The 26,550-nt window shown below is 38.7% G+C and overlaps 2 protein-coding genes across 4 annotated transcripts in view; one reads left to right on the top strand and one right to left on the bottom strand.

The window, feature by feature from the left end:
* LOC136236322 (uncharacterized) overlaps positions 1–22,638 on the bottom strand; it is a 79,082-nt gene extending 56,444 nt beyond the window's left edge. The window contains exons 1-6 of the mRNA XM_066026466.1: positions 22,533–22,638; positions 2,427–2,737; positions 2,290–2,362; positions 2,130–2,239; positions 2,014–2,073; positions 1,772–1,963 (exon numbers count right to left, since the gene is read on the bottom strand). Of these exons, the coding sequence (XP_065882538.1) occupies positions 1,772–1,963; positions 2,014–2,073; positions 2,130–2,239; positions 2,290–2,362; positions 2,427–2,531 (540 nt within the window). The 5' untranslated portion in view covers positions 2,532–2,737; positions 22,533–22,638. The remainder of the gene's footprint in view (positions 1–1,771; positions 1,964–2,013; positions 2,074–2,129; positions 2,240–2,289; positions 2,363–2,426; positions 2,738–22,532) is intronic.
* The window catches only part of LOC136236323 (uncharacterized), a 205,640-nt gene that overhangs the window by 8,620 nt on the left and 170,470 nt on the right, over positions 1–26,550 (top strand). The window lies entirely within an intron of this gene.

The following is a 26,550-nucleotide window of genomic DNA, read 5'->3' on the forward strand; positions in this document are numbered from 1 at the left end:
TGTGAACATAGCTGACAGCAAAGCATAATGGATACTTCACCTTTTCAGACAATAATTGATATAGCAGGGGCGTCGGTGTCATTTCAGATGCGGTATGCGTGGGTTCACCAGTCATACTAATTATTTACAAAAAAAAGTTAACAAACAAGTACACAGAAAAATTTGGAATTTTTAACTAGAGTAGGAACCATAGCACATCAATAAAAAGTACTGTAACAAGCTGGAGTAGTGCACAACAAATGCATAGTAGGAATATAACACTTCTTAATTGTTTTACTGTGATTTAATATCGTGCACTACTCCAGCTTGTTTCAGTTCTTTTTATTGATGTGCTATGGTCCCTACTCTAGTTGAAAATTCCAAATTTTTCAGTATACTTGTTATTATAGAGTTAATCACAGCACTATATATTATGCAAGCAATCAACTAGCATAACACAAGTACACCACTATATCTATAAATTGCTAAACTGTAGTGAGTTGGATTCACATAACTATAAAACATTAGTGTTGGTCACAGCAAAGAAATGTGTTTAGCTTGGTGTTTAGAAACACAAGTAACTTTGCCAATTGTACGATAGCTATACCACTCAAATGCAACATTGCTACATGCAAGCGATCAAGACTTGCCAATTAAGGGGTGTGGCAGCCATTTCCATCATGAGTTGTCATCCCTTACTGTGAGGGATAAAGACTCGCGATCAAAACAGCTGCCACGCCTCTTAATTGGTGAGTTGCTTAATCACTTGTACTTGCGTGTATACAGTATGTGGTAGCTACATTCTATCATTGATTATAAAAAAAAATTCAGGTGAAGCGCCATCCGCCAATTTTTTTTTGCCAATTTTGCAATAGTGGGTTTTCGCCAAACATTTTTACTACCAAAGTTTTTACTACTATACGGTATTAACTGCCAACTTCGAAAACCAATGAGCCACGTGTATACAAATAGTTTGGTGCAACGTCAAATGTATTCGAATAGTTTGATGCAATATACACCAATAGATGGAAGCCCAGCTGTAGTCTATTAACAATATCAGTGGAGAACCTTGACTGATGGCCATGGTAAAGAAGGATAAAAGGTAACACAATAGCACACTCATTGTATGCTTATCAATATACCAAAGCTTTTTCTTAAGCAAACTAGAAATGTTTCTGTGAAAGAATTAGGGCTGTAGCTCTAGCCAGTTTTCCACTATGCTTGACTGAAGGCATCAGGAAGGCAGGCAGCAGAAAATTCCGTTGAATAATAAAAAGAAAAAGTTCTGTAGCAACTTGACAGAAAAGTTTTGGGTCAATCTGAACACACTTTTGGGCTTAATTTTACCTGACCAATACTGTCTTGATGTAGTGAGGAAAAATAGAGGCAGGTTTTTGGGTTATATTATATCACGGGCCATGCCTACACATTCGCCGTCCCTACTATACAGTACTATCGTACTGTATGATACATATAGAATGTTCTAAAATAATCTAGATTTTCCATTGGTTGATATATGAAATTATGAACTTTAACTATTGAGTAGAAATTAAGCCGAATTGTGAAGGCTCGTATTTTACGTTGCGTTGATCAAATTTGGTATGTGGGATGCTGAAGGTGGGGGGCATTTGCAGTATAAAAATAATTCTAATTCGAGAATGGAGCAGAGCTACGTATGCGTGAAAATCGCATTTTGTTCTTCCTGTAAATATACTCACAGTGTGGTGCACTGGCTTTCTTGGCCGCACGATGGATCACATACGTATAGACACACAATCACACATACTGTTACCATTGGGGACAAAACAACTTTGACTGCTTCATCAAACACATCCTTTATGCCTTTTCGAGTTAGAGCTGAACACTCAACATACTTCACAGCTCCTATCTTCTCTGTTATTTTCACAGCAGCTGAAAATGTGATAGGTTCCTTGTTTAACCTTGATAGTTTCTCAAGTGTTTGTGCATCACCTCTTAAGTCAATCTTAAATAAATATATTAATAATTATACAAAACTGTGCACACAGTACTAACCTTAGTACCGACTAATAGATAAGGTGTTCCAGGACAATGGTGAATAATTTCTGGCACCCACTGTAGGATAAAATGGTAGCTAACTGTAACTGCACTACTTTCCTTTATTTCTTTACTTTTTGTTTCACCATTTCAAAAGAAGCTGGTGACACAACTGAGAAGCACACTAAGAAGACATCAGTTTGACGATATGACAAGGGTCTTAATCGATCATAATCTTCTTGTCCTATGTGGGTCAAAATTAACACTGACAATATTTTATAAATAATAATATACCTGCAGTATCAAATATACCAAGGGTAATTGGTTCACCATTTATCATGAGAGTAACTGTATAATTATCAAATACCTGTATACAGCACATTGTTTTAATATTGCTTATACATATGTTTCGACAGGTAAGTGGAACTTACAGTTGGAACATAGTCTTCTGGAAATTTATTAGTAGTGTAAGCAATGATCATTTCAGTTTTTGACGACTGATGGTCTCCAACAACTACACACTTGATTGTTTGCATTATAGATGCTTCAGGGACAGAAAGCAGACCCAGCAGAGTGACAGAAGAATAGCAGTGGAAATCATTAATGTTAATCAGTTTAATACGTTAACTTGCCTTGTGATGATCTGAGGCCCTGATACCACTCTGGGTATGCTGGAACAGCTTGTATTGATGTGGCCAGACAGCGGTATGAACAGATTGCTGTTTATTTGTGCCTAAAAGATCTGGTGATAAGTAGAGACTTTTAAACTAATACGCTGCTACATGACAGAAAAAACATATACAAGTATAAGGAAAATTAGAAATTTTATATTTTTATATGCAGACTCGGTATAGCCATGACTGAAGAAGGGATTAAATGTCTACTATAGTATAGCTGTAGATGTAGATGACCTCCCTTGTTTCCCTGCTTTAATTTCTATGATCCCTACTCAAATATAAAATTTGTTTGTTTACTATTTTGTAACAATCACTGGTGAATCATGCATACTGCATCAAAGGAAAGAATGGTACTGGTCAGACATAACACGTGCCCTGACTATTAATTACTGGAAAGCGTTGTCACCATTTCACCTCATTTTAAGCTTTGTTCCACCTGTTATATAGCATTACAAGTGAAGAACAGTGCAAGAAGCACCTCTCAGTGGCGGATCCAGGAGGGGGGAGGGGGAGCACGTGCCCTCCCCCCCTTCAATCCTTCATCCCTTTAAAAAAAAATTGCATACAAGATCGAGATACTCTAATAGAGCAGTCACTCTAATAAAGTAGTCGCAGTGTTCATGAGGCAGTGTAGCTCAACTATGAAGCTATGAATAAGGATCTTAATAAGGATCTTTATATACTTTATAGTATATACATTTGGTAAAGGACAGTCATTATTGCTGTGACCTTTTTTTTTTTTTTTGCTCTTCAACTTTTCAGCGAAGTGTACCTCCCCTTTCTAAACTCTGGATCCGCCCCTGCCTCTACAATCAATCCAGTCATTACAGAAATTTCAACTAAATGTGCACCCGGACTATGAATTACTGGGAAGCGATTTTCAGGTATGGATATGTTCTACCTGTTACACAGCATTACAAACAAAGAACAGTACGAGAAGAGCCTCTGAAATCAATTCACTCACTATGGAAATTACAGACTATTTTTGCAACAGCCAGCAGCCACTGTGTGTTACTGAAAATCAACACCTTCAAGGCAGTGGAAAAATAAATAATACACAAAGGAGGACAAAAGTATCTCATGATACATGCATTGTAGCTGCTGCGGTTGGTGAAAAGGCACACCTCAGGAGGAAGCGACATTGAACAGTGAAGAAATCAGGCCCATAGCATTAACCAAAGTCAAGTTATGCCTGTTTGAAGGCATCATTTAGATAGTTAGTCTTTTATTTGGACATAAACCAGTTATATCACAGCAGTTGTAGAATACCTTACTCATCTTCAGCTTCGCCTTGGACGTGTGTCAATAACTAAGATATTCTACTCCTGCTGTGATATAACCATAACATACTACTTGGGTGTGCTCACCTAATAGGTGTTAAGACAAACCTACATTCACCCCCTCAGTTGTGGTGTTCATTGGTGGTTATTCATTATGTAAGAAAGTGAACTATATCACAGCAACAACAAGTTGTCAATTACCAAGAGCTTGATGAGAGTTAGTATCAATAGTGCACTTTACTAGAGCAGTTTTCTTATCCGCGTTGACTAGGCAAACTTAATTCCAAGCATTCTGATGATAAGAAATACTTGCAAGAATGCTGAAAGCCAGAATGTTGATGTTGAAACCCTGTTGAATACAGAATCCACATGGCTTGCAGGAAATTGGTAATCCTTACAGTGGGTGAGTAGGTACTTTTTGATATATATATATATGTGTGTGAGTGGTTCAAGTAAAATCAAAGTATTATTGCCGTATTTTAAAAACTTATTTAAAAAAATACAATTATATAATTTAGTCTGTGAGGAATGTCGTATCAACATAATAACTAATTTTGATAAATTTTGTGCATGGTGAAGTCATAATGATGATGTCATAATGATGACATCATAATGCTAAATTTAATCTGCATTTTTTTTCAGATTTGTTCAAAAGAAATAAAATTTGGATTTTACTTGAACCTCTCACATATATATATATATATATATATTAATGTAAACAGTACAGTAACCACATACTGTATAATAACAAAATTCGGCGATAAACTAAATTTGGCGAATTGGCAATTTGTCACCAAACCACCAAATAAAAACTCGCCAATATTGTTTTCATACCTGTGTCCAAGCTTTTAATAGCAACTGTTGAGGTAGGTTTTAATAAACCAATGGTGGCTTTGTGAATACTACTTAAACACACCTTTAGGCCAGGAAAAATTGATTTATAGTTTCTCATCACCCTCCTGCATCACCTTACACCCATCCGCCTCTAAATTCATTACTGCTATAATTGATCATGTGCACCACTAGCCATCATTTTCAGCTACAAAAAATGTTTCTTCCTGCTTCAGAAAGGTGGTAAAGTGTAAGCATAAGCTTTAAGAAGGCCTTTGATAATCCTTGTAGTTACAGATAGCCTGCTGTTGCTGTGATTATGAGTGCCCCCTTCAATAATTAATAATGAAAAAATGACAGCCCGCCTCGCATCAAAATTGAGGAAGTGGCTGATGAGAAACTAGCAATCTACTTTTCCTGGCTTTACTGATAAATTATCGTGGCTCAACGTATGCAAATGGGTGAAAGAAGCTGCCTACTGTAAGACTAGATTAGAATTTGTACTCAATTAGTGGGAGTGGCTCCATGCAAGCTTGCAGACAGCATCAGACATTGATTCGTACTGATGAATGGGTAAGGCTCTACATATGCCTACAGACAGAAACACATAATCCTGATAAGTGGGCATGGCCTATAAAAGAATCTGGGCTGCAGCATGGACCCAGATATTCTATAACTGAAGCAGGTCAGACCCGGATGAGCTGGCCTGGTTTCAGTTATGAAGGCAACCTGACCAGATGCATGCAGTGACTGAATCCACAAGATAAATGGTCAGGATGCATGCTTCATCCTTCTGTCAGCTTACACCACGTACAACTTCGAGTACAATGGTACTCCGCCAATTGTTCAGTGAGCATTTCGTCAAATTAAAATCTCGCCAATTACAATTTTATAGGAAACTGCTAATTTAGTTTTGTTATTATATGGTACTTACTTTTGCATGTCAAGATATGCAATGAAGTACGTATACCAATAAAACTGACTAAACTTGTTTTATTATATCTGCTTATATACTTTTGTTCATATGATCACTGATGTGCTGAGTAGCATCGCAGACTGCTCTATTAGGGGTTTGCAAAAATTCCAAGGTGATCCCTATTATGAACCACTGCTGTGGTTCATGATAGCAGGTCAGTGATCATTAGTGAGATAATCACCTAAAAACCACCTTAGAAAACAGACTAAGCTTGGTCATGTAACAACACCAGGGGCGGATCCAGGGGGGGGGGGGGCTTTGGGGGCTGAAGCCCCCCCCCCTTCATATTTAGGCTTTACTTGATCAATATGCTGAGTATTATAATGAAATTTTGTCTTAGCATAATTATATGATCACTAATAATACAAATATGCATAAAACCACCTTATAAATATCATTCCAAGGTATTATCAATGGATTTATGCTAAAGTGTATGCAACAAGGACCCGGATCAGCATTGGAGGTGTACAAGATCGAGATACTCTAATAGAGCAGTCAGCTAACTGCTGTAATAGAACATTCACTGGAAACATGTAGTTGATTCTGTTATGGAATTTTTCCAAATCTGTCTGCACCTATACATACAGTGAAGTGCATTGGTCTGTTTAAAGGGCTTCATTCATCTACTTGTGTAGTTACTATGTATGGCAATACTCAATTCAGGTACACAATTTCCATTGAAAATGCTCTCAGATTCAATCCTGTATTGTTCAAATTCAAAATTTTCCACTTTCAACACTATTATTCTAACATGCACCTATTCAGTGTTGTGCAATTGTGAGAGGGGTGCATCATGTACTTGGTTGTCTGTACCTACCCAAACTTTTCCATTAACAAAATACTTCAGAGAGCCATGCCTATAATCTAAAGGCAGTATATATAGAATATCTACAGGCAGAATACATTATGAATTTTATGTGGAAATGTCCCAAAATTACAGTATTTTAGCATCTATTTTTCAAAATTTTCCTGGGGGGGGGGGCATGCCCCCAGACCCCCCTAGTTCCAGCATACTTAGCATGCTGGGAAGTGTGCTTTGCACACCTCTACCCAAGAGATTAGTACCTTGAGTTAGCCCCCCCCCCCCTTTTATAAATCCAGATCCGCCCCTGAACACTCAGAAGACTTAATATCAATCACTGAACTTAGATAAATGGTTTTGTTATGATAAAAATGAGCTGAGTGAAATTTGGGGGCATTCAAAAATAACATTTTGACCAAATTGTTCATCTTCGTCGCCTATGTTTTTTGCCAAAATCCTAATAGAACACTCGCCTAAACACCACCTTAGAAAGCTCCCCCAACCACAAAAGAAGCCTTAGAAGTTAATTTGGAAGAAGCATACATCCAATGGAAAATATGAGGTCAAAAGGAACCAATAAAAGTACTTTTAAATAAACTAAAATATGTCATTTTGTTAATCCTCTCATTATGAATGATTAACACAATTTTATAATACTAGGTAAGGATAGCTAATATACAACAACAGTTCAGGCTTAGCTAAAGCCAGAGAGCTGAAGTGTTTGTCTTAAAACCTTGGCTGTTCCTAACAAAGCTGTTTTCTGCAGCAGTGGCATTATCCAATTTGGTAAGTCAAGTTGACTGGTATGATATTTAAAACATGTAGATACAACTCCCAAAGCACCAACCACAATTGGGATCACAATCGTTTTCATATTCCAAATGTGCCGTATCTCCAAACACAAATCCTGATATTTATCATTTCTTTATCCTTCACATGACGATCAGCTGGAACAGCAACATCAATCACCCAGGCAACTTTTGTATTCTTGTCAATGTATACTATATCGGGCCTTCTTGCTGAGATATGGCGATTTGTGGAGATATTAAAATCTCATAAAACTATAGTGACACTGTTTTCAACAACAGGAAGTGGAACATGATCCCACCATTTCAGAGTACGGTAATGAGCTAGCTTGGCACAACCACCAATATACAATCTTTGCTACTGAATCAAGTCTGGACTAACACTGAGTAGCAGCAAGAAACTTAATTACACCCACAAATGATAAACTTTCACTGCAAAGTTTGCATACAGAAGAGCACTGTTTGGCATCCAAATGTTGAATGGACCTTGTAAGCAAAGCTTAATTCTGAGTAGCTAATAGCATTTTATAGTTACTATTATTATGTATTACCAAGTACATGTACAAACTAACAACAGGACAAGGCATATACTATGTAGCTAGCACACTATGGTCAGGAGAATAAGCTACTCCCAGTGGTGCAATATAAGCACCAGTCATATAACAGTATTATGTAATTGTATTATACCAACATGATTTTCTAAGCTGGTAATTGTAGATGTAACTGCTACAACAGAATTAAAAGTTTAATACTGATGGTAAGTGACTGCTCTATTAGAGTATATTCAATCTGAGCACGTCTGCAAGATGAACACACACAACTTAGCTAAAAGAAAAATTAGCCTAAGTTTTCCGTAAAATATTATTATACATAAAGCATATTGAGGTAAGTTACATCATTTATCATAACTCTTGTTCTGAAGGCGGTATCAATTTTGTTCGGCCTTTATCCAATTATATAAAAATTAAATATGCTAGAGTGCAAATTTACAACAAATGGTAGCAAGTAACACTTATGCAATACAAAATCCATTGGAGAGTCAATCACGAAAAATGTGTTCTAATTAAATAGCGGCATCATGCTGTAACCATGGTGATTACAAATTTTTTGGGGTGGAATCAGATAGAGCAATTCATAAGGAGTTGAATGGTGGAGAGAGCTTATGTTGGGGCTTATCCGAATGTTTTTCTGCTCTGATCATGAAGAAACTCACCAGAAGAGCACCATGCATCTTTTACTAAGTCAACACTATTAAACCAATGAACCTATCACCAAACCCATCTACAGGACGTGCAACCATTGTGCCACTCTTACTATGCAACTTATGGGAGAAAAAAATCCACATTTTCATGGGGTTTTGGCATCCCTACCTTTATATCCATACTTGTCGGTTTTTGCTTGATATCGTCTTCCTGAGTTCCCAAACAATTGATCTTTATTATTTTATTCCTCATAGGACCCAATGCTTTAAAACGTTAGAGTCCCCAAATAGAGGCAGCCATCTTTAGGAGTGACATCATTTCAGAATTGGTACATTAGTAAGAAGCATTTGCAATGCAGCTGTTCCTGTACTGAAAACTATAGCAATGGGAGACAGCCATGGAATTATAGTGTGTGAGACAGCGAGTGCTGGCAAAAAGAGGACAAATGTTGCTAACCAACCTACTAGCAAGCAGGCTAAAACTGTTGACCCATGTATGGCATCACAAATGAGACATTTTAAGCTGCTGGCAGCCCAAAGCATAGAATTTTACACCTAGAAGAAACCCAATGTGCTATGCGTGAAGGATAACAAAAGGGCTGTTGAAATAGTGGTCACTGCTATTTTAAAATGAAACGTAGAAAAAATCGTGACACGAAAAGGTATAAGGAACAAAGAAAAAAAAGGATTGACGCAACCGAGGTTCAAACATGGATGTCCAGGTTTGGAATAACCACGCCCTACCACTGTAACACCAGTGCTTGCTGGCTACTTCTCTTGTTTTGTACTATTTAAATGTTACAAATATAAAATACTATATATAGTCTAACCCATACCCTAACCCTAACCTAATGGCTAAAAACTGTGCCCTAATCCTAGTTGCACGTCTTCCTACTCCTAAAAGCACTGTTCCTAATCCTAGGAGCGCTGTTCCTAATCCTAAGGGCACTGTTCCTAACCCTAGGGGAGCTGTTCCTAATCTTAGGGGCGCTGTTCCTAATCTCTACAACCAACTATATGGACGAATTCCTACAACAAATGACCAGCTAAATAAATCTAATCCAAAACAACCAAGCTGTAAAAAAAGAGTGCGGCCCTCAGAAAGGCTATGGTGAAAAAAGATGTGGCGGCCAAGAAATGGCTGTGTGTGATGGTAGGTTAATGGTAAAAATTTTAATAACGACAATTCAGGTGAATTTGGTGCCGCTTGGTCTTGGCACAAAATTCACCTGAATTGTTGTTATTAAAATTTTTACCATTAACCTACCATCACAGCCATTTCTTGGCCGCTACCTTGGATTTCACATCTTTTTTCACCATAGCCTTTCTGAGGGCCACACTCTTTTTTTACAGCTTGGCTGTTTTGGATTAGATTTCACTTCTTTTTGTATTTGTATATCCCAAAGTCGGCCTATGGCTGGCTTTGGGGCTTTTTTAACCTATCTTTTTTTCTTTACCACAGGAAGAAGAGAAAGATGAAGAAGTTTTTAAATACTTTAACTAATTCTGATTTTGTCAGTAAATGTACAAATTATATATATAATAATACATTTATTACATGTTAATTATTCTCTACAGATAACTTGTTTGTAACTCTCTACAGGGTGATTTGTTTGTAGCTGAACTCCCTACAAGGTAACTTCTTCTAGCTGATCTTTCTACAGGGCGATTTGTTTGCAGCTGAACTCTCTATATGGTAGTTTCCTTGTAGCTGAACTCTCTACAATGTGACTTCTTCTAGCTGAACTCTCTACAGGGTGACTTGTTTCTAGCTGATCTCTCTACAGGGTGACTTGTTTCTAGCTGAACTCTCTACAGGTGATTTGTTTGTAGCTGAACTCTCTACATGGTGGTTTCTTTGTAGCTGAACTCTCTACAAGGTAACTTCTTCTAGCTGATCTTTCTACAGGGTGATTTGTTTGTAGCTGAATTCTCTACAGGGTGATTTATTTGCAGCTGAACTCTCTACAAGGTGACTTCTTCTAGCTGAACTCTCTACAGAGTGATTGATTTTTTTGCAGCTGAACTGTCTACATGGTGGTTGCTTTGTAGCTGAACTCTCTAAAAGGTGACTTCTTCTAGCTGAACTCTCTACATGGTGATCTATTCATAGCTGAACTCTTTACAGGATGATTTGTTTGCAGCTGAACTCTCTACAGGTGATTTGTTTGTAGCTGAACTCTCTACAGGTGATTTTTTGTGCAGCTGAACCCTCTACATGGTGGTTTCTTTATAACCGAACTCTCTACAAGGTGACTTCTTCTAGCTGATCTCTCTACAGGGTGATTTGTTTGTAGCTGAATTCTCTACGGGTGATTTGTTTGCAGCTGAACTCTCTAAATGATGGTTTCTTTATAGCTGAACTCTCTACAAGGTGACTTCTTCTAGCTGATCTCTCTACAGGGTGATTTGTTTGTGGCTGAACTCTCTACAGGGTGATTTGTTTGTAGCTGAACTCTCTACAAGGTGATACTTCTAGCTGACCTCTCTACAGGATGACTTGTTTCTAACTGAACTCTCTACAGGGTGAACTGTTCATAGCTGAACTTTCTACTGGGTGATTTGTTTGCAGCTGAACTCTCTACATGGTAGTTTCTTTGTAGTTGAACTCTCTACAAAGTAACTTCTTCTAGCTGATCTTTTTTACAGGGCATATTTGTTTGTAGCTGAGTTCTCTACAGGGTGATTTGTTTGTAGCTGAACTCTCTACATGGTAGTTTCTTTGTAGCTCTCTACAATGTGACTTCTTCTAGCTGAACTCTCTACAGGGTGACTTGTTTCTAGCTGATCTCTCTACAGGGTGACTTGTTTCTAGCTGAACACTCTACAGGTGATTTGTTTGCAGCTGAACTCTTTACATGGTGGTTTCTTTATAGCTGAACTCTCTACAAGGTGATACTTCTAGCTGATCTCACTACAGGATGACTTGTTTCTAACTGAACTCTCTACAGGGAGATCTGTTCATAGCTGAACTTTATACTGGGTGATTTATTTGCAGCTGAACTCTCTACATGGTGGTTTCTTAGCTGAACTCTCTACAAGGTAACTTCTTCTATTTGATCTTTCTACAGGGTGATTTGTTTGTAGCTGAATTCTCTACAGGGTGATTTATTTGCAGCTGAACTCTCTACAAGGTGACTTCTTCTAGCTGAACTCTCTACAGAGTGATTGATTTTTTTGCAGCTGAACTCTCTACATGATGGTTTCTTTGTAGTACAAGGTGATTTCTTCTAGCTGATCTCTCTACAGGGTGATTTGTTTGCAGCTGAACTCTCTACATGGTGGTTTCTTTGTAACTGAACTCTCTACAGGGTGATTTGTTGTTTGTAGCTGAATTCTCTACAAGGTGATCTGTCCGTAGCTGATCCCCCTACAAGGTAACTTCTTCTAGCTGATCTTTCTACAGGGCGATTTGTTTGTAGCTGAGTTCTCTACAGGGTGATTTGTTTGTAGCTGAACTCTCTACATGGTGATAATCTCTCTACAGGATGACATGTTTCTAACTGAACTCTCTACAGGGTGACCAGTTCATAGCTGAACTTTCTACTGGGTGATTTGTTTGCAGCTGAACTCTCTACATGGCGGTTTATTTGTAGCTGAACTCTCTACAAGCAGTGTTGGGAGTAATGCGTTACGTAATATTATTACTTTTGTGGTACCTAAGTGATATAACGAAATACGCTATAAAAACAGGTAATATAACTCAAGTTATTTTACTTACAAATGTAACGCATTACCTAAGTAATATAGTTACTGTAATGAGTCTAATATTACATAATATTATTACTACAAGTAACAAAGTTACTAATCTCGTTAGTAATCCACTGAGTAATGCCTACCCACAACAAAGTAATGAAGCCTACTGAATGAAGGTTATTCACCAGCTTCTTACTTATAACCAAGATTTGCACATTGCCCAACAACGAAATCATGTCACGTGATAAGGTAGTAGTTTCACACGTGACAGCTTAAGGCTGTGGACACAAAGTAATATAATATGTAATATTATTATATTAGTTACTTTATTTTATGGGTAATATGTAACTGTAAGTTCACTTGCAAGTATGTAACTAATTACTTTTAATAAGTAACTTGCCCAACACTCTCTACAAGGTAATTTCTTATAGCTGATCTTTCTACAGGGCGATTTGTTTGTAGCTGAATTCTCCACAAGGTAATTTGGTTGCAGCTGAACTCTCTACTGGTGATTTCTTGTAGCTGAGCTCTCTACAAGGTGACTTCTTCTAGCTGAACTCTCTACAGGGTGATCTTTTCGTAGCTGAAACTCTCTACAGGGTGATTTGTTTGCAGCTGAACTCTCTACATGATGGTTTCTTTGTAGCTGAACTCTCTACAAGGTGACTTCTTCTTGCTGAACTCTCTACAGAGTGATCTTTTCGTAGCTGAAACTCTCTACAGGGTGATTTGCTTGAAGCTGAACTCTCTACATGATGGTTTCTTTGTAGCTGAACTCTCTACAATGTAACTTCTTCTAGCTTATCTCTCTACAGGGTGAATTGTTTGTAGCTGATCTCTCTATATACATGATAGTTTCTTTGTAGCTGAACTCTCTACAAGGTAACTTCTTCTAGCTGATCTTTCTACAGAGCGATTTGTTTGTAGCTGATTTCTCTACAGGATGATTTGTTTGCAGCTGAACTCTCTACATGGTGGTTTCTTTGTAGCTGAACTCTCTACAAGGTGACTTTGTCTAGCTGAACTCTCTACAGGGTGATCGTTTTGTAGATGATCTCTCTACAGAGTGATTTGTTTGCAGCTGAACTCTCTACATGATGGTTTCTTTGTAACTGAACTCTCTACAAGGTAACTTCTTCTAGCTGATCTCTCTACAGAGTGAATTGTGTGCAGCTGAACTCTCTACAGGGTGATTTATTCATAGCTGAACAGGGGAGTAGCCAGGATTTTTTGAAGGGGGGTTCCAGCACAAGCATTGAGTTACCAGAAGCTGGGGGCAGCCCCCAGCCGCTGAGAGACTGTCAATATTTTAATGAATCAAAACTCAGCAAATTGCTATATTTTATGCAAAAGTACATTAATTATGATGCATATAAGTGCCCCTGGGATGAAGGTAGTACTAGATAAAGCTACCTAGTGGAAACAGACAGCTTAACACAGAGACACATAATTATAGTAATCTGTAAGTGATAGTTATATCTTACTGTGGCATAGGAGCCATGAATCCACTGATACAAATGGAATGACTTACAATCAAAACAATATAAGTATACAAATATGCATAGTATGAATTCATTTTGCATAACACAAGTGATAAATTACTGGAGCTCTATATCTTTAAACACTGCACACCAAAGCTATAGCAGTATAAGGTCATGCTAAGTTTTTTATTTAATGTTAGAATGTCTGAAAAACTTCATGATTATGGACATGGCTATATTATCCAATCAGATCTAAAATGGAACATGCATGTCAACTACATAACAGCTAAAGCCAACAAAACATTGGGATTTCTCAAACGTAATATCTCATGTGCCTCAATCCATGCTAAGAAATTAGCTTACACTGTATTTATTCGTTCCCAACTCGAATATGCTGCAACAGTGTGGGCACCCTGGCAGTCTACCTTAATATCCCAGTTAGAGCAGATACAACGAAGAGCAGCCCGGTTTGTGACCAATACATACACATGTGACCCTACTGTTAGCGTAACTAACCTTATGGACCAGCTGGACTGGGAATCACTTGAAAGCAGACAATTAAAATTAAGATTATCCATGATTTACAAAATTATCCACAATGAAATTGATATCCCATTTGATTTGTATACTAACTTTGCAACATATTCCAGTATAAGAAATTATCATCCTTTTAACCTCCTATCATTGCAAGCATCAAAGACCTCATATCAATCCTCATTTTTTCCAGCAACAATTTCACTTTGGAATGATTTACCTAACCTAGCTAAAGACTCTAATTCACTTGAAGTATTTAAATCTATAATTAAATTATAATTTACTTATTGTATTGAATTATTTTTTTTGTGATTTGTCTGTACATTTTTCTTCATTTCTGAAGTTGTACAGTATAGGTAAATAATAAAAAATATTTACATGCATGTTCTATTAGAGTATACCTGACTGCTCTATTAGAGTATAAACCTGACTGCTCTATTAGAGTATATTGATCTCTTTTAACAAGTTTTGAACAGGGCTCATGTTACCTCTGTGAATCCAGATGAATGCAAGCTTTATCAATTGCTGTGCTGCGCCATTACACTATATTACTCACTCATTTTGTCCTGCCACACTAAATGGTGTGTTAAGATCCTGCTGGCAGAAGTCTAAATTTTACACCCCCCTCCCTACGCCCCTGGCTGAACTCTCTACAGGGTGATTTCTTTGCAGCTGAACTCTCTACAAGGTAACTTCTTCTAGCTGATCTTTCTACAGGGCGGTTTGTTGGTAGCTGAATTCTCTACAGGGTGATTTATTTGCAGCTGAACTCTCTATAGGGTGAATTCTTCTAGCTGAACTCTCTACAGGGTGATCTTTTCATAGCTGAACTCTCTCCAGGGTGATTTTATTGCAGCTGAACTCTTTACATGATGGTTTCTTTGTAGCTGAACTCTCTACAAGGTGACTTCTTCTAGCTGATCTCTCTACAGTGTGATTTTGTTTGCAGCTGAACTCTCTAAATGGTGTATAGTTTCTTTGTAACTAAACTCACTACAAGGTGACTTCTTCTAGCTGATCTCTCTACAGGGTGATTTGTTTCTAGGTGAACTCTCTGCAGGGTGACTTGCCTGTAGCTGAATCGTCTATCAAATTAACTGGTTGTTGCTGAATTCCCTACAGAATAACTTGCAATGTAATATAATTCTATAATGGAGTGAGTTATAAATGTAGCTAAATGTTCTATCAGGGTGACTGTTCTATTAGAGTATCTCGATCTCACATTTGCTACACGTAGTTGCCTTTCGAATCATAACTCAGTGGTTTGTAATCTGATTCATCTGTACTACTGCAAGGACTTTCTATGATGATTATTCCAGCTACATACTGATTTTCAGCTCATTGCTCTAAGGAGTTTACCTGGTAGGCGTGAAGACTAATAGTTTTTTATTCATAAAAATCGATCGCGTAATTGTGACACAGGTTGGGTTTTGTGTCATATCTCCATGGTCGTTATCTCGATTCCTTTCAAACCACAAAAAGGCACTCCTATGATGGTTACTCCATCCACATAGCAATTTTCAACTCATTCCTCCAAGGGGTTTACCCTGTGGGTGTGACAGACCTTCGACCTTATTTTATGCAAATAATCGGTCATAACTCCGTGAATGTTCATCGGATGCCTACCAAAGTTGGTACTAAGATCCGCCTTAATGAGCCCTTTACGTGTGCCAAATTTCAGCCCGATTGAAGCACGCATTCGTGTTTATGTCGGATTTTGCGAAGTGTGCGAAATGAAGTAGAAGAAGAAAAAACGAAGAAATTAAAACGAAATTTTGTTCGCTCGTATCTCGGAAATGGCTGGAGCGATTTTCTTCAAAGTTGGTATGTAGACTCCCCTAACTGGCCGGCACTTCTCTAGCACATTTGGTTCCAATCGGATTAGGGATCACAGAGCTACATAGGTGTGAAAATTGCGTTTTCTTTCTTCCTGTTAATATACTCACGGTGTGGCGTGCCGGCTTCTTGGGCCGCACGACACACTATCGTGTGTCTTGATATACTGGTATCTAATTTAATTTAATTTAATTTGTTTAATGCACATACCTCATAATTGAGTGTTGTGTGCATGTGAAAAGATGTGAACTTAAAATAACTGTTCTCTATAAAGATGAAGTGCGTGACAAAATGTGTTTAAGTCAGGTGCATTAGTTAAGTTAGTAGGTAGTGAGTTCCAAAGTCGAATTGAATGTGGGAGAAATGAATGATAATATGAGTTAACTCTAGCAGGTAAACTGATGAATCTTTTAAGATAGCCCCGGGGAGATGACAATACTGGTTGGAGATTTTGTGAGAAGTCAATACAAATAATGTTGTTGATAATTTTGTAAAACATGGTGATGATGGCATTAGTTCTTCTTACTTCAAGTGATTGCCAGTTTAATTTAGACAACATAGAGGTCACACTGGAGTATGGCGAGAATTTGTTGAAGACAAAACGAGCAGCCTTACGTTGGACCATTTCTAGTCTTGCAATATTAGTTCTGACATAAGGGGACCATACAGTAGAGGCGTACGTAAGTGAGGTAGGCAAGCGATTTAATAGTAGGAGAGCATTGCCTGAGATTTCTTTGCAAAAATGCACATGTAGAGTTTGCTTTATTACAAATGGCAACAACGTGATCATGCCAAGACAAGTTGTGAGTAAAGGTGACTCCTAAGTATTTGGCAGAATTGACCTTAGAGAGGAAATGACTGTTGATATTGTACGTTAGGGTTTTTCTTATTTGTTATAGTGAGGTGTTCACACTTCGTCAAATTGAGTTTCATTAGCCACGTGTGGGCCCACTGAGCAATGATGTCCAAGTCTTTCTGTAGTCTAATAATATCTTCTGCACTATGAATCTCTGTATACAAAATTACATCATCGGCGTAGAGTCTGATTTTAGAGGTAACATTACTAGGGAGATCATTTATATAAAGAAGGAAGAGCAAAGGACCTAATACTGAGCCTTGCGGCACCCCTGATAAAACATTACAAAACTGGCTTCTGTCGTTATGTAATAATACTTGTTGCACTCTATCTTTTAAAAAGTCACTTATCCAATTGAGTAAAGGGCCTGTAATTTCATAGTAGGACAGTTTGTGCAGTAAATGTGGATGAGACACTTTATCAAAAGCTTTCGAGAAGTCTAATAAAAGAAGATCAATTTGATTGCTTGAGTTTAGAGATGCAGATAAGTCATTAACAGTTTTGAGTAGTTGAGTCTCACATGAGTATCCTCTACTAGCTTGATAACAAATTCTCTCATTATCAAAATGTCGACTTCACGTAAGTGTTTGCCAATCGCTAGTACTTCGAACGTCCTTAAACGAGCTCCTTTCCCTTTCTGGTACTTCTCATCTAGCGCTGCACAGCTACTAGTTTTTATTATTATTATTATTAAAGCTTTACAGTGGTCTGCACTGAAGGTCTGACAGCAACATGTGCTGCAGTCTTTGGATTAACCTAACCTTACAGCGTGTTTACACTAGCCATTTAGTTCGACCTATCTCGAACTGAAGCGATTTCAAAGGTAGTGTAAACACGTACCGTACTGAACCGAACCGCTCTATAAAAGACCTGCTAGGGATGTGGGTCTGAATCGATCTAGTTCGCTCCACTTGCTAGTATAAACGAAAACCGGATGCTCGTATCGCTCTAGATGGTTTCATAATTATTCACGTGAGTTGGTTCAATACCGTGGGTTTGCACACGAAGCAATGGCCTATTTGTACAAACTGGACAGACGCTGAAGTTTTTCGATTAATTCAAGTTTGGAGTGAGGAAGGGATACAAGAGCAGTTGGAGGGCGCTAAGAGAAACAAACACATATATGAACAACTGGTGGAAGACTTGGCTATATATGGAATAGAAAAACAGGGGAACAGTGTCGCAAAAAAGTAAAAAAGCTTCGTCAAGAGTACAAGAAACTTGCTGATAAGCACAAGGAGACTGGCCAAGGAAGAACCAAGTGGAAATTCTTTGATAAATTAAACGAGCTTCTTGCCACAAGACCTGCTACTCGTCCACCAGTAGTTCTTGATACCCTTGATAGTACCACGCTCAATAATACAGACACAGAATCACCAACAGTAGTATCAGATGAAGAACATGAATTGACAGGTGGTCATGATGATGGTAATGAAGAGGACCAGAGTAACACAAGTGATGAGGCAAATAATGGAACAACCATAGATACAACACAATCTTCAGCAGAAAATGTACCACCGACAGATGTATAATCTACAGAGAAGAGTACCATTAGTAAGTGCTCATCAGGTAGAAAGCGAAAGAGAAACAAAGGGGAAGTAATGGAAGACATGATGACAAAGGTAATGAAATCAGTAACTGACAACATGCAGAACAGTGATCGGATGTTCCTGGAGTTAGAGGAAAGAAGAATGAAATTTGAAGCCGAGCAGAGGAGGCAAGAGAGAGAATTTCAGCTAAGGATGGTACAGATGTTCAATGCATCAGAGAGGCCATAGTAGTGGTTATAACTGTAGTTATTACCTTATTCCTCACCCCACCAAGTGAGTTTTATTATGGTTCGGACAACAGTTAAACTTTGATTCTAACTTTGTTAAACAGTGATGTACTACACGTGTATGTTGTACATGTTGCCATGATTATACAGTACACCCCTGTACTAGTATTTCGTTTACAATATTTTTTTAAAAGTGTTAATAAATCAATTGCTATGAATCATACACAGATACATCAATTGTATAATGGTTGCTTGCATAGTTTAGTACATCATAAATTGAAGTACGTCACCAACAAATCTCTAACTCTATTTCCAGTGTTGGATCTTGTACTTACTGGAGCATCTGTGCTATCAGGCTGATCAAAGTTGTAGCTTTGTTGTAACCACTCATCATTAAAGGAATCATTGTGGATCTCACAGATACTAAGCAATGTGCAACAAGCTAAAATTACATTAGGAACATTGCTGATATCCATGTCTATCTGCTTGGACAACCTCCTCCATCTTGCTTTAAGCCTCCCAAAAGCTATCTCAACAATAACCCGTCCACGTGACAACCTATAATTGTATGTCTTGTGATCAGTTGGCATTGATATAGAAAATGGAAATGGCTTTAACAACCAGGGCAGTAGTGGGTAAGCTGAATCACCAATTAAAAATATAGGAATACCTCCACTAACCAGCAAGGTATCACCTTGCAGTAGCTCACCATTATTGGCCTTTCTGTACAGCGAAGAATTTGTGAACACTCGTGCATCATGTACGCTTCCTGGCCATCCAACATACACAACTCTGAAGATACCATTGTGATCTACAACTGCCTGTGTAACAACAGAGTACCACCCCTTACGATTGTAGTAATCAGTGTGGTTCATGAGAGGTGGGGTGATTGGAATGTGGGTTCCATCAACTGAACCAGCACATTGTGGCACACCCCATTTCTCCTTAAAGCCTGTTATCACCTCTTTCAAACCTTCTCCAGTAGGAAAACAGATGTACAGTGGTACCAGCTTCTGCACAATAGCCTTGCACGTTTCTTTGACAATGATACATACTGTGCATCTTGCTATTCTAAAAAGATGGGCTACTGTGCAGTACTCTGATGGTGTGGCCAAAATCCAAAGTGTGATAGCTACACGCCTTTCTACTGACACAGGCCTCCTCATTACAGTGGTTTCCTTTCTACCAACAGCCTTATTTGCTCACAAAGATAGTTGAACGTTGTACGGCTTACTTTAAAATTCTCCAACCAATCTCGTGATCCAAAGCTTTGCAGCACCACATCTTCCCACCAATTAGAAGAGCGAGGATGCATCCAAATTGTCCTGTCTTGACGGTTGCACAACTCCATGACTGCTGTTGACAACAATATCCCAACCAGAGTCACCAATATCTTTCTTCTAGACTTGGCATAAGCTCTCCTTCGCCTTGATGATGTCCTTATGCTACCATTACTTCTGTTAACGAACGGTGCAAGAGCTGACAGCACTGAAGGCATCGAGGAAGACATTTCTGCATAAAACAGCAGAACCCACGATCGGTTTTGTATTCAAAACTGTATGAGAATTGATTGTGGGTTCTGTTGTTTTCATTACGAGGCGAACCCGTTCATTTCGTGTAAACAAAGCTCTGAAAGCAAATCAAATCGATCTGAATCAATAATTCACGAATCGAGTCACTGGTGTAAACATGCTGTAACACACTTGAACTGGAGACTTAAAGGTTACATGACCTAGCTAACAATAAGGTGAAACAGAAAAGGATCAAAGAAAGGAAAAAATTGTTTAATATAATATACACCACATAGCACTTCATCATAGATTTATAAACCCCAGGAAGTAAAGAAAAAAATTGATTGTGGGATTAGTTGTCTTTAATTTCCAGTCATGTTTTATCTCGTAATATCTAGTAAGGGAGCTTTGATTCAGTGCATTTGTTTTTATCATGTATAGTACATGACAAGGCAAGTCTTACCACTTCAACACATCATATTTTCACTAGATTCTGCTGATCTTGGTGAGCACTATTTAGAATTTTAATTCATTTTGAATCCGCCACTATAATGTGAACAAAGACAGCTGTTACTCCAAGAAAGCAGAAAGTTATTGGTGAGAGGAAAAGGCACACAAATTTTACACCACGTAACTCTAGTAAGAAACAAAAGGATAAGAATGCAGAAGTTGTTATTCCGGATGAAGAAATTTGCCAAGTACGTGAGGAACCAATTATAGAATACTCTGCCACTAGCGATGGAGAAGAGGCAGTATTTTGTGAAGGCCAATGTAATGCATGGATACTTCGAAAGTGCAGTGGACTAACATCAAACTATTTATCATCAGTACCAAATCAGACGCTGTTGCCACTGCATGCTTACACAACAAATGAAAGAGATCAACACCTTGAAGAACCTTGTGGAATCTTTATATAGTTAACTGCAAAAAATTCTAGTTTACAACCTAATGCTACCCCCCCATGGAATGTCTAACTGCTAAATTGAGTAGTTCAGAACCTAGTACTGTTGAGACCAGCACAACCACCATTACTAGTAAAGTTGCTACATTCCTTTGACGCAATATCAGTACTATCCAAAAGATCTTTGACACCAAATGGTATTGTATATGACCAGAGAAGATCGAGCAATTGAGTCAGTATTTGTAGGAATCAGATGGAAAGTAGCCCAGAAAAGAAAAGCAAGAAATTGGTTAAACTGAAAGGAAATGAAATTTACATTAGCTCTTTGGCAAAATAGATAAGTCTAATGGATCATATGTAATGACCAAAGTACGTAACTAAACAATTAGACTTCCTCTCCTGCAATGGCTATCCCACATCCTGACCAACTGCCTTGACTAAGAACATATAGCTATTTCAATATTTGTATGTTTGTGTGAGTGTAGGCTGTGGGCACGTCATGTAGCCCCGAGTGTAGCCCGCAGACCTTTAATGCACCTATCAATGTATTGCCCCACCGACCCATCCCTCAGGCGTAAGTGGGGCTTTACAGGGGGAATTGACACGAAACTGCTGCCCCACTATGGGGCATTTGACGATCATTCAGTAAGCACAAAATATTTTTTTGTTGTAACTTCCTTCGCTACGTCAAATCCCGAGTTGCAACTGGGGCCAACGGTGGGGATTTGACACGATAGGTTTGCCCTACTATGGGGCATTTGACATTCGGCTGCGTCAAATCCCCACTATAGCCCCATATATGCCCGAGGGGGGGTAGTGGGGCAATACATTGATAGGTGCATAAGGCCCCTATTTGGTGATTATTAGTTTCTCATCCAGCCTTTCTAATTATTATGATGCGGGCGGGAGGGTATTACCATTATGCCATTATTTTATAATATTAACACACTGATGTACAGACCTTGTCCAAAATGTCTTTCTTTCTTACTACAAACATTTCCTTCACTACTTTTCGTGATCGCCAACTGTTTTTCGACAGTCAACTGAAAGCCTGCTTTGATGAAGTCGATAAAACACGATTGCAACTGGCACTACAGTAATTTGCTAAGGAAATAACAGTTCTCCTGGCGATATTTAGTGCATTGTAGCGTTCATCAACAAACAATTATAACAGTTTGGTATCACGTGTTCTTCTGAGCATGCACAGAGTAAATAATGGCTTACCATGCGGTAGCTTAAGAAGGATGCGGGCGGTGGATGAGAAACTAATAATCACCAAATAGGGGCCTAATGTAGATTATACTGAAAACCGGCATTAAAAACAAAACAAATAGTAAATCTATGACATCAAGTACGCAATCTACTGACTAACCGGCTACGTTAACAGGAGCTTTCCTGGCCGTGTTTTAGTTCACAGCGAGATTGGGTAGCTACCACACCAGGTAAAACACCGCTCTAGCTTTTTATTACCGTTTATGGCAGTAGTTAAATATAGGGTATACTCACGTGCTAGCTGAAGATTCCATGCAGACTGAGAGTAGCTCGTTGTTCAGGCGGTTTGTGTGCAGGGGCCGAAATACACAACCCCTGCCACCCATATAATACAGCCGTCCTCGGGTCTGACAACGCATTTCAAATAAATAACGAGCCCAAAGTTGCTATTGTTCCGGAAACATTTTGTCGGGGCTATTGTTCCGGCAGTCCACTAGCTATCAAGCATACTAGTTGTATATGCTTTGCCCTGAGTATTCAACTTTAGGGCACTGACGCGTCTAATCAGTAGGTTGCCCCGAGTATTCGACTTTAGGGCAAGGTTATCCTGAGTATTCAACTTTAGGAGACGTGCCTAGTAGGCCGTTGCCTCGAGCATTCCCCTTTAGTGTTGGACTAAGTCCACCCAATCCCATGTCACTCATATGACTGGTATTATGTAACCACACTATTTGCGGGTGACTCACGGCATGATGTAACACATAGATTAACACTCTTGAATCAGTGTGACTGAAGGACGTTTGACAGCTGTTTCTTTGGTGAGATAGAACGTCAACCATTGTCCATTGATTCTACCAACTTTTGGGGTTACTCAGTGAATACTGCTGACGAGGAAGCTGAACTCGAGTAGACTGGTAAGTCAATGTGATGTACAGGTACACCCTGTAGCTAGTAAGACTAGTAAGGTAAATGCGCCTAACTCCGGACAGTTTTTGCTTTCGGTGCTCTATCTCCGCCATGCAAGCGAATTACTTAAACCTTAAAAATGGTGATGAAGCCTATCCTATGGTGCATCAGTACTGCAAGTTTCATCAAAATATCTCCATCCGACAAGGAACTGCGCTCCAAAATCCAACAAGCGTTGCTATATACCCGATAGCCGCTAGTCGTTGCTTAGCAACGATCACGTGATCTCGGTTAGCCTTACCCGCGAAAAGTTTAATAATATTGTGCATGCTTTGCACATCAGGGGCGGATCTAGGATTTATAAAAGTGGGGCTAACTCAAGGTCTAATCTCTTGGGTAGAGGTGTGCAAAGCACACTTCCCAGCATGCTTGCATGCTGGAACTAGAGGGGTCTGGGGGCATGCCCCTCCCCCCCCCCCCCCCCCCAGGAAAATTTTGAAAAATAGATGCTAAAATACTGCAATTTGGAGACATTTCCACATAAAATTCATAATATTTTCTGCCTGTAGATATTTTATATACTGCCTTTAGATTATAGGTATGGCTCTCTGTAGCATTTTTCTAATGGAAAAGTTTGGGTAGGTATAGACAACCAAGTACATGATGCACCCCTCCCACAATTGCACAACACTGAATAGGTGCATGTTAGAATAATAATGTTGAAAGTGGAAAATTTTGAAATTTGAACAATACAAGATTGAATCTGAGAGCATTTTCAATGGAAATTGTGTACCTGAATTAAGTATTGCCATACATATTAACTACACAAGTAGATGAATGAAGCCCTTCATTGTATGTATAGGTGCAGGCAGATTTGGAAAAATTCCATAACAGAACCAACTACATGTTTCAGTGAATGTTCTATTAGAGTAGTTACCTGACTGCTCTATTAGAGTATCTCGATCTTGTACACCTCCAATGCTGATTCGGGTCCTTGTTGCATAAACTTTAGCATAAATCCACTGATAATACCTTGGAAAGATGTTTATAAGGTGGATTTATGAGCATTTGTATTAGTGATCATATAATTATGCTAAGAAAAAATTTCATTATAATACTCAACATATTGATCAAGTAAAGCCTAAATATGAAGGGGGGGGGCTTCAGACCCCAAAGCCCTCCCCCCCCCCCCCCCCCCCCGGATCCGCCCCTGCACATGGCTTGCAATTTTGAAGATTTAACTACTGATATGTCTCAGCAGATTGCTCTGGTATCAGCGTTGAAACCGGGTCGGGCGAATTAATTTTTTTTGGGCAGACTTTCAACTTAGAAAATTTTCACGCATTATTTTTCCCGGATAACGTTGCGCATGTAATACCGGATACTAACTTCGTCACTCAAAAACACTTAGTTTGCTGGGCCTCAATGTCGTGTTGTCGTGTTCTCCGCCAGGTTGACAGTAGAAAAGAAGGGCGAAATATGACTTTAGAGGAAAGGTGGTTTTTCACAGGCTAGCTGTCTCAACTCAGTGATTGTCAATGGCGTCTTGCATTTTATATTAATACCTCGCAGCACAGAGCTACCCGGCAGTATCTGATTCACAGCTATTGGTGAAACTGATTGGCATGTGAGTGTGAAGCAGCTTGTGTTTGCTAAATAAGGCCCCTATTTGGTGATTATTAGTTTTTCATCCACCGCCCGCATCCTTCTTAAGCTACCGCATGGTAAGCCATTATTTACTCTGTGCATGCTCAGAAGAACACGTGATACCAAACTGTTATAATTGTTTGTTGATGAACGCTACAATGCGCTATATATCGCCAGGAGAACTGTTGTTTCCTTAGCAAATTGCTGCAGTGCCAGTTGCAATCGTATTTTATCGACTTCATCAAAGCAGGCTTTCAGTTGACTGTCGAAGAACAGTTGGCGATCACGAAAAGTAGTGAAGGAAATGTTTGTAGTAAGAAAGAAAGACAATTTGGACAAGGTCTGTACATCAGTGTGTAAATAATGGCATAATGGTAATACTCTCCCGCCCGCATCGAAAGGCTGGATGAGAAACTAATAATCACCAAATAGGGGCCTAAATGGACTGAGGATTAATCCACTTTCTTTTTATTATCAATTTCGTCAATGACAGGGTACACAAAAGGCTAAGTGCCTGTACAAGGTGGTCCCCAACAAAACAAAAAGAAACCGTACAATAAACACAAATACACCAGAAACCGTACAATAGACATAAATACAAAAACAAGACAAAGCAGTACAATTACATAGAAAATAAGAATCGACGAAGTTTTAATTTAAAAGACATGGCCAAGGAAGTAGATATGATGTCATAAGGGATTCTGTTCCAGAGAAAAGGTGTGTTGACAAAGAATGAATACCTGTAATCGTTTATTGTTGAGGCTTTGGATATCAGTGTCAAAGGATGTCTTGTCTTATTAAATTTAAATAATGATGGTTCTCTCAGCTGATCATATAGTCAACAGTGATCATGAATTCTAGATAACTGAACAAGGAATATAATTATATATTATAATATGGTCCTGTAAAACCCGGGATCAAGATGTTTGATCTCATCCTAATCATTATGGGACCTCAATCGCTTGAATTGCTAGTGTAAAGCATATTGTTTTGTGCTCTTTTCATGATTTGATTGCTTAATTCAGTACAAGCTAACCTCCTGATTGCTTGATTAAATTTTAATACTGGTTGCGGATGGTTCTACAGGAGCTATTGGTGTAGTGACTATACCATACTGAACAAGTAACTGTTGCATATTGTCTTGTTATGCACCTATCAATATTATGCCCCACCACCCCCCTCCCGGGCAAGGGTGGGGGAAAAGTGGGGATTTGACTTTTTCAAAAATTGAATTCCCCACCCATGGGGCATGACAAGTAGTCAAATCCCCACGTAGTGTACTATGAGAAAGTAGGTTATTCTTGCAGGAGGTGCATGGCTTATAAAGTCAAGCATGCAAGTGCTAAAATTTTTGAACTATCAAATGCCCCACTAGTGGGATGATTTTTAAGGTCAAATCGGATCAAATCCCCCACAATTTCCCCATGTACGCCCGGGAGGGGGGTAGTGGGGCTTAATATTGATAGATACATTTCTTGTCAGAAAGAAACATGAATTATGTGTTATTGTCATAAGAACTAACTTCAAGTTCTTAGAGACTGATATCTATTTCAGTCATATAGCACTGTCACAATAGGAAGTAACATTTCTCAGCATTTGCCATTCAGCCCTACAGAGATGGCGGC

This window comes from Dysidea avara, chromosome 10 (assembly GCF_963678975.1).
Source record: "Dysidea avara chromosome 10, odDysAvar1.4, whole genome shotgun sequence".
Taxonomy (NCBI): domain Eukaryota; kingdom Metazoa; phylum Porifera; class Demospongiae; order Dictyoceratida; family Dysideidae; genus Dysidea; species Dysidea avara.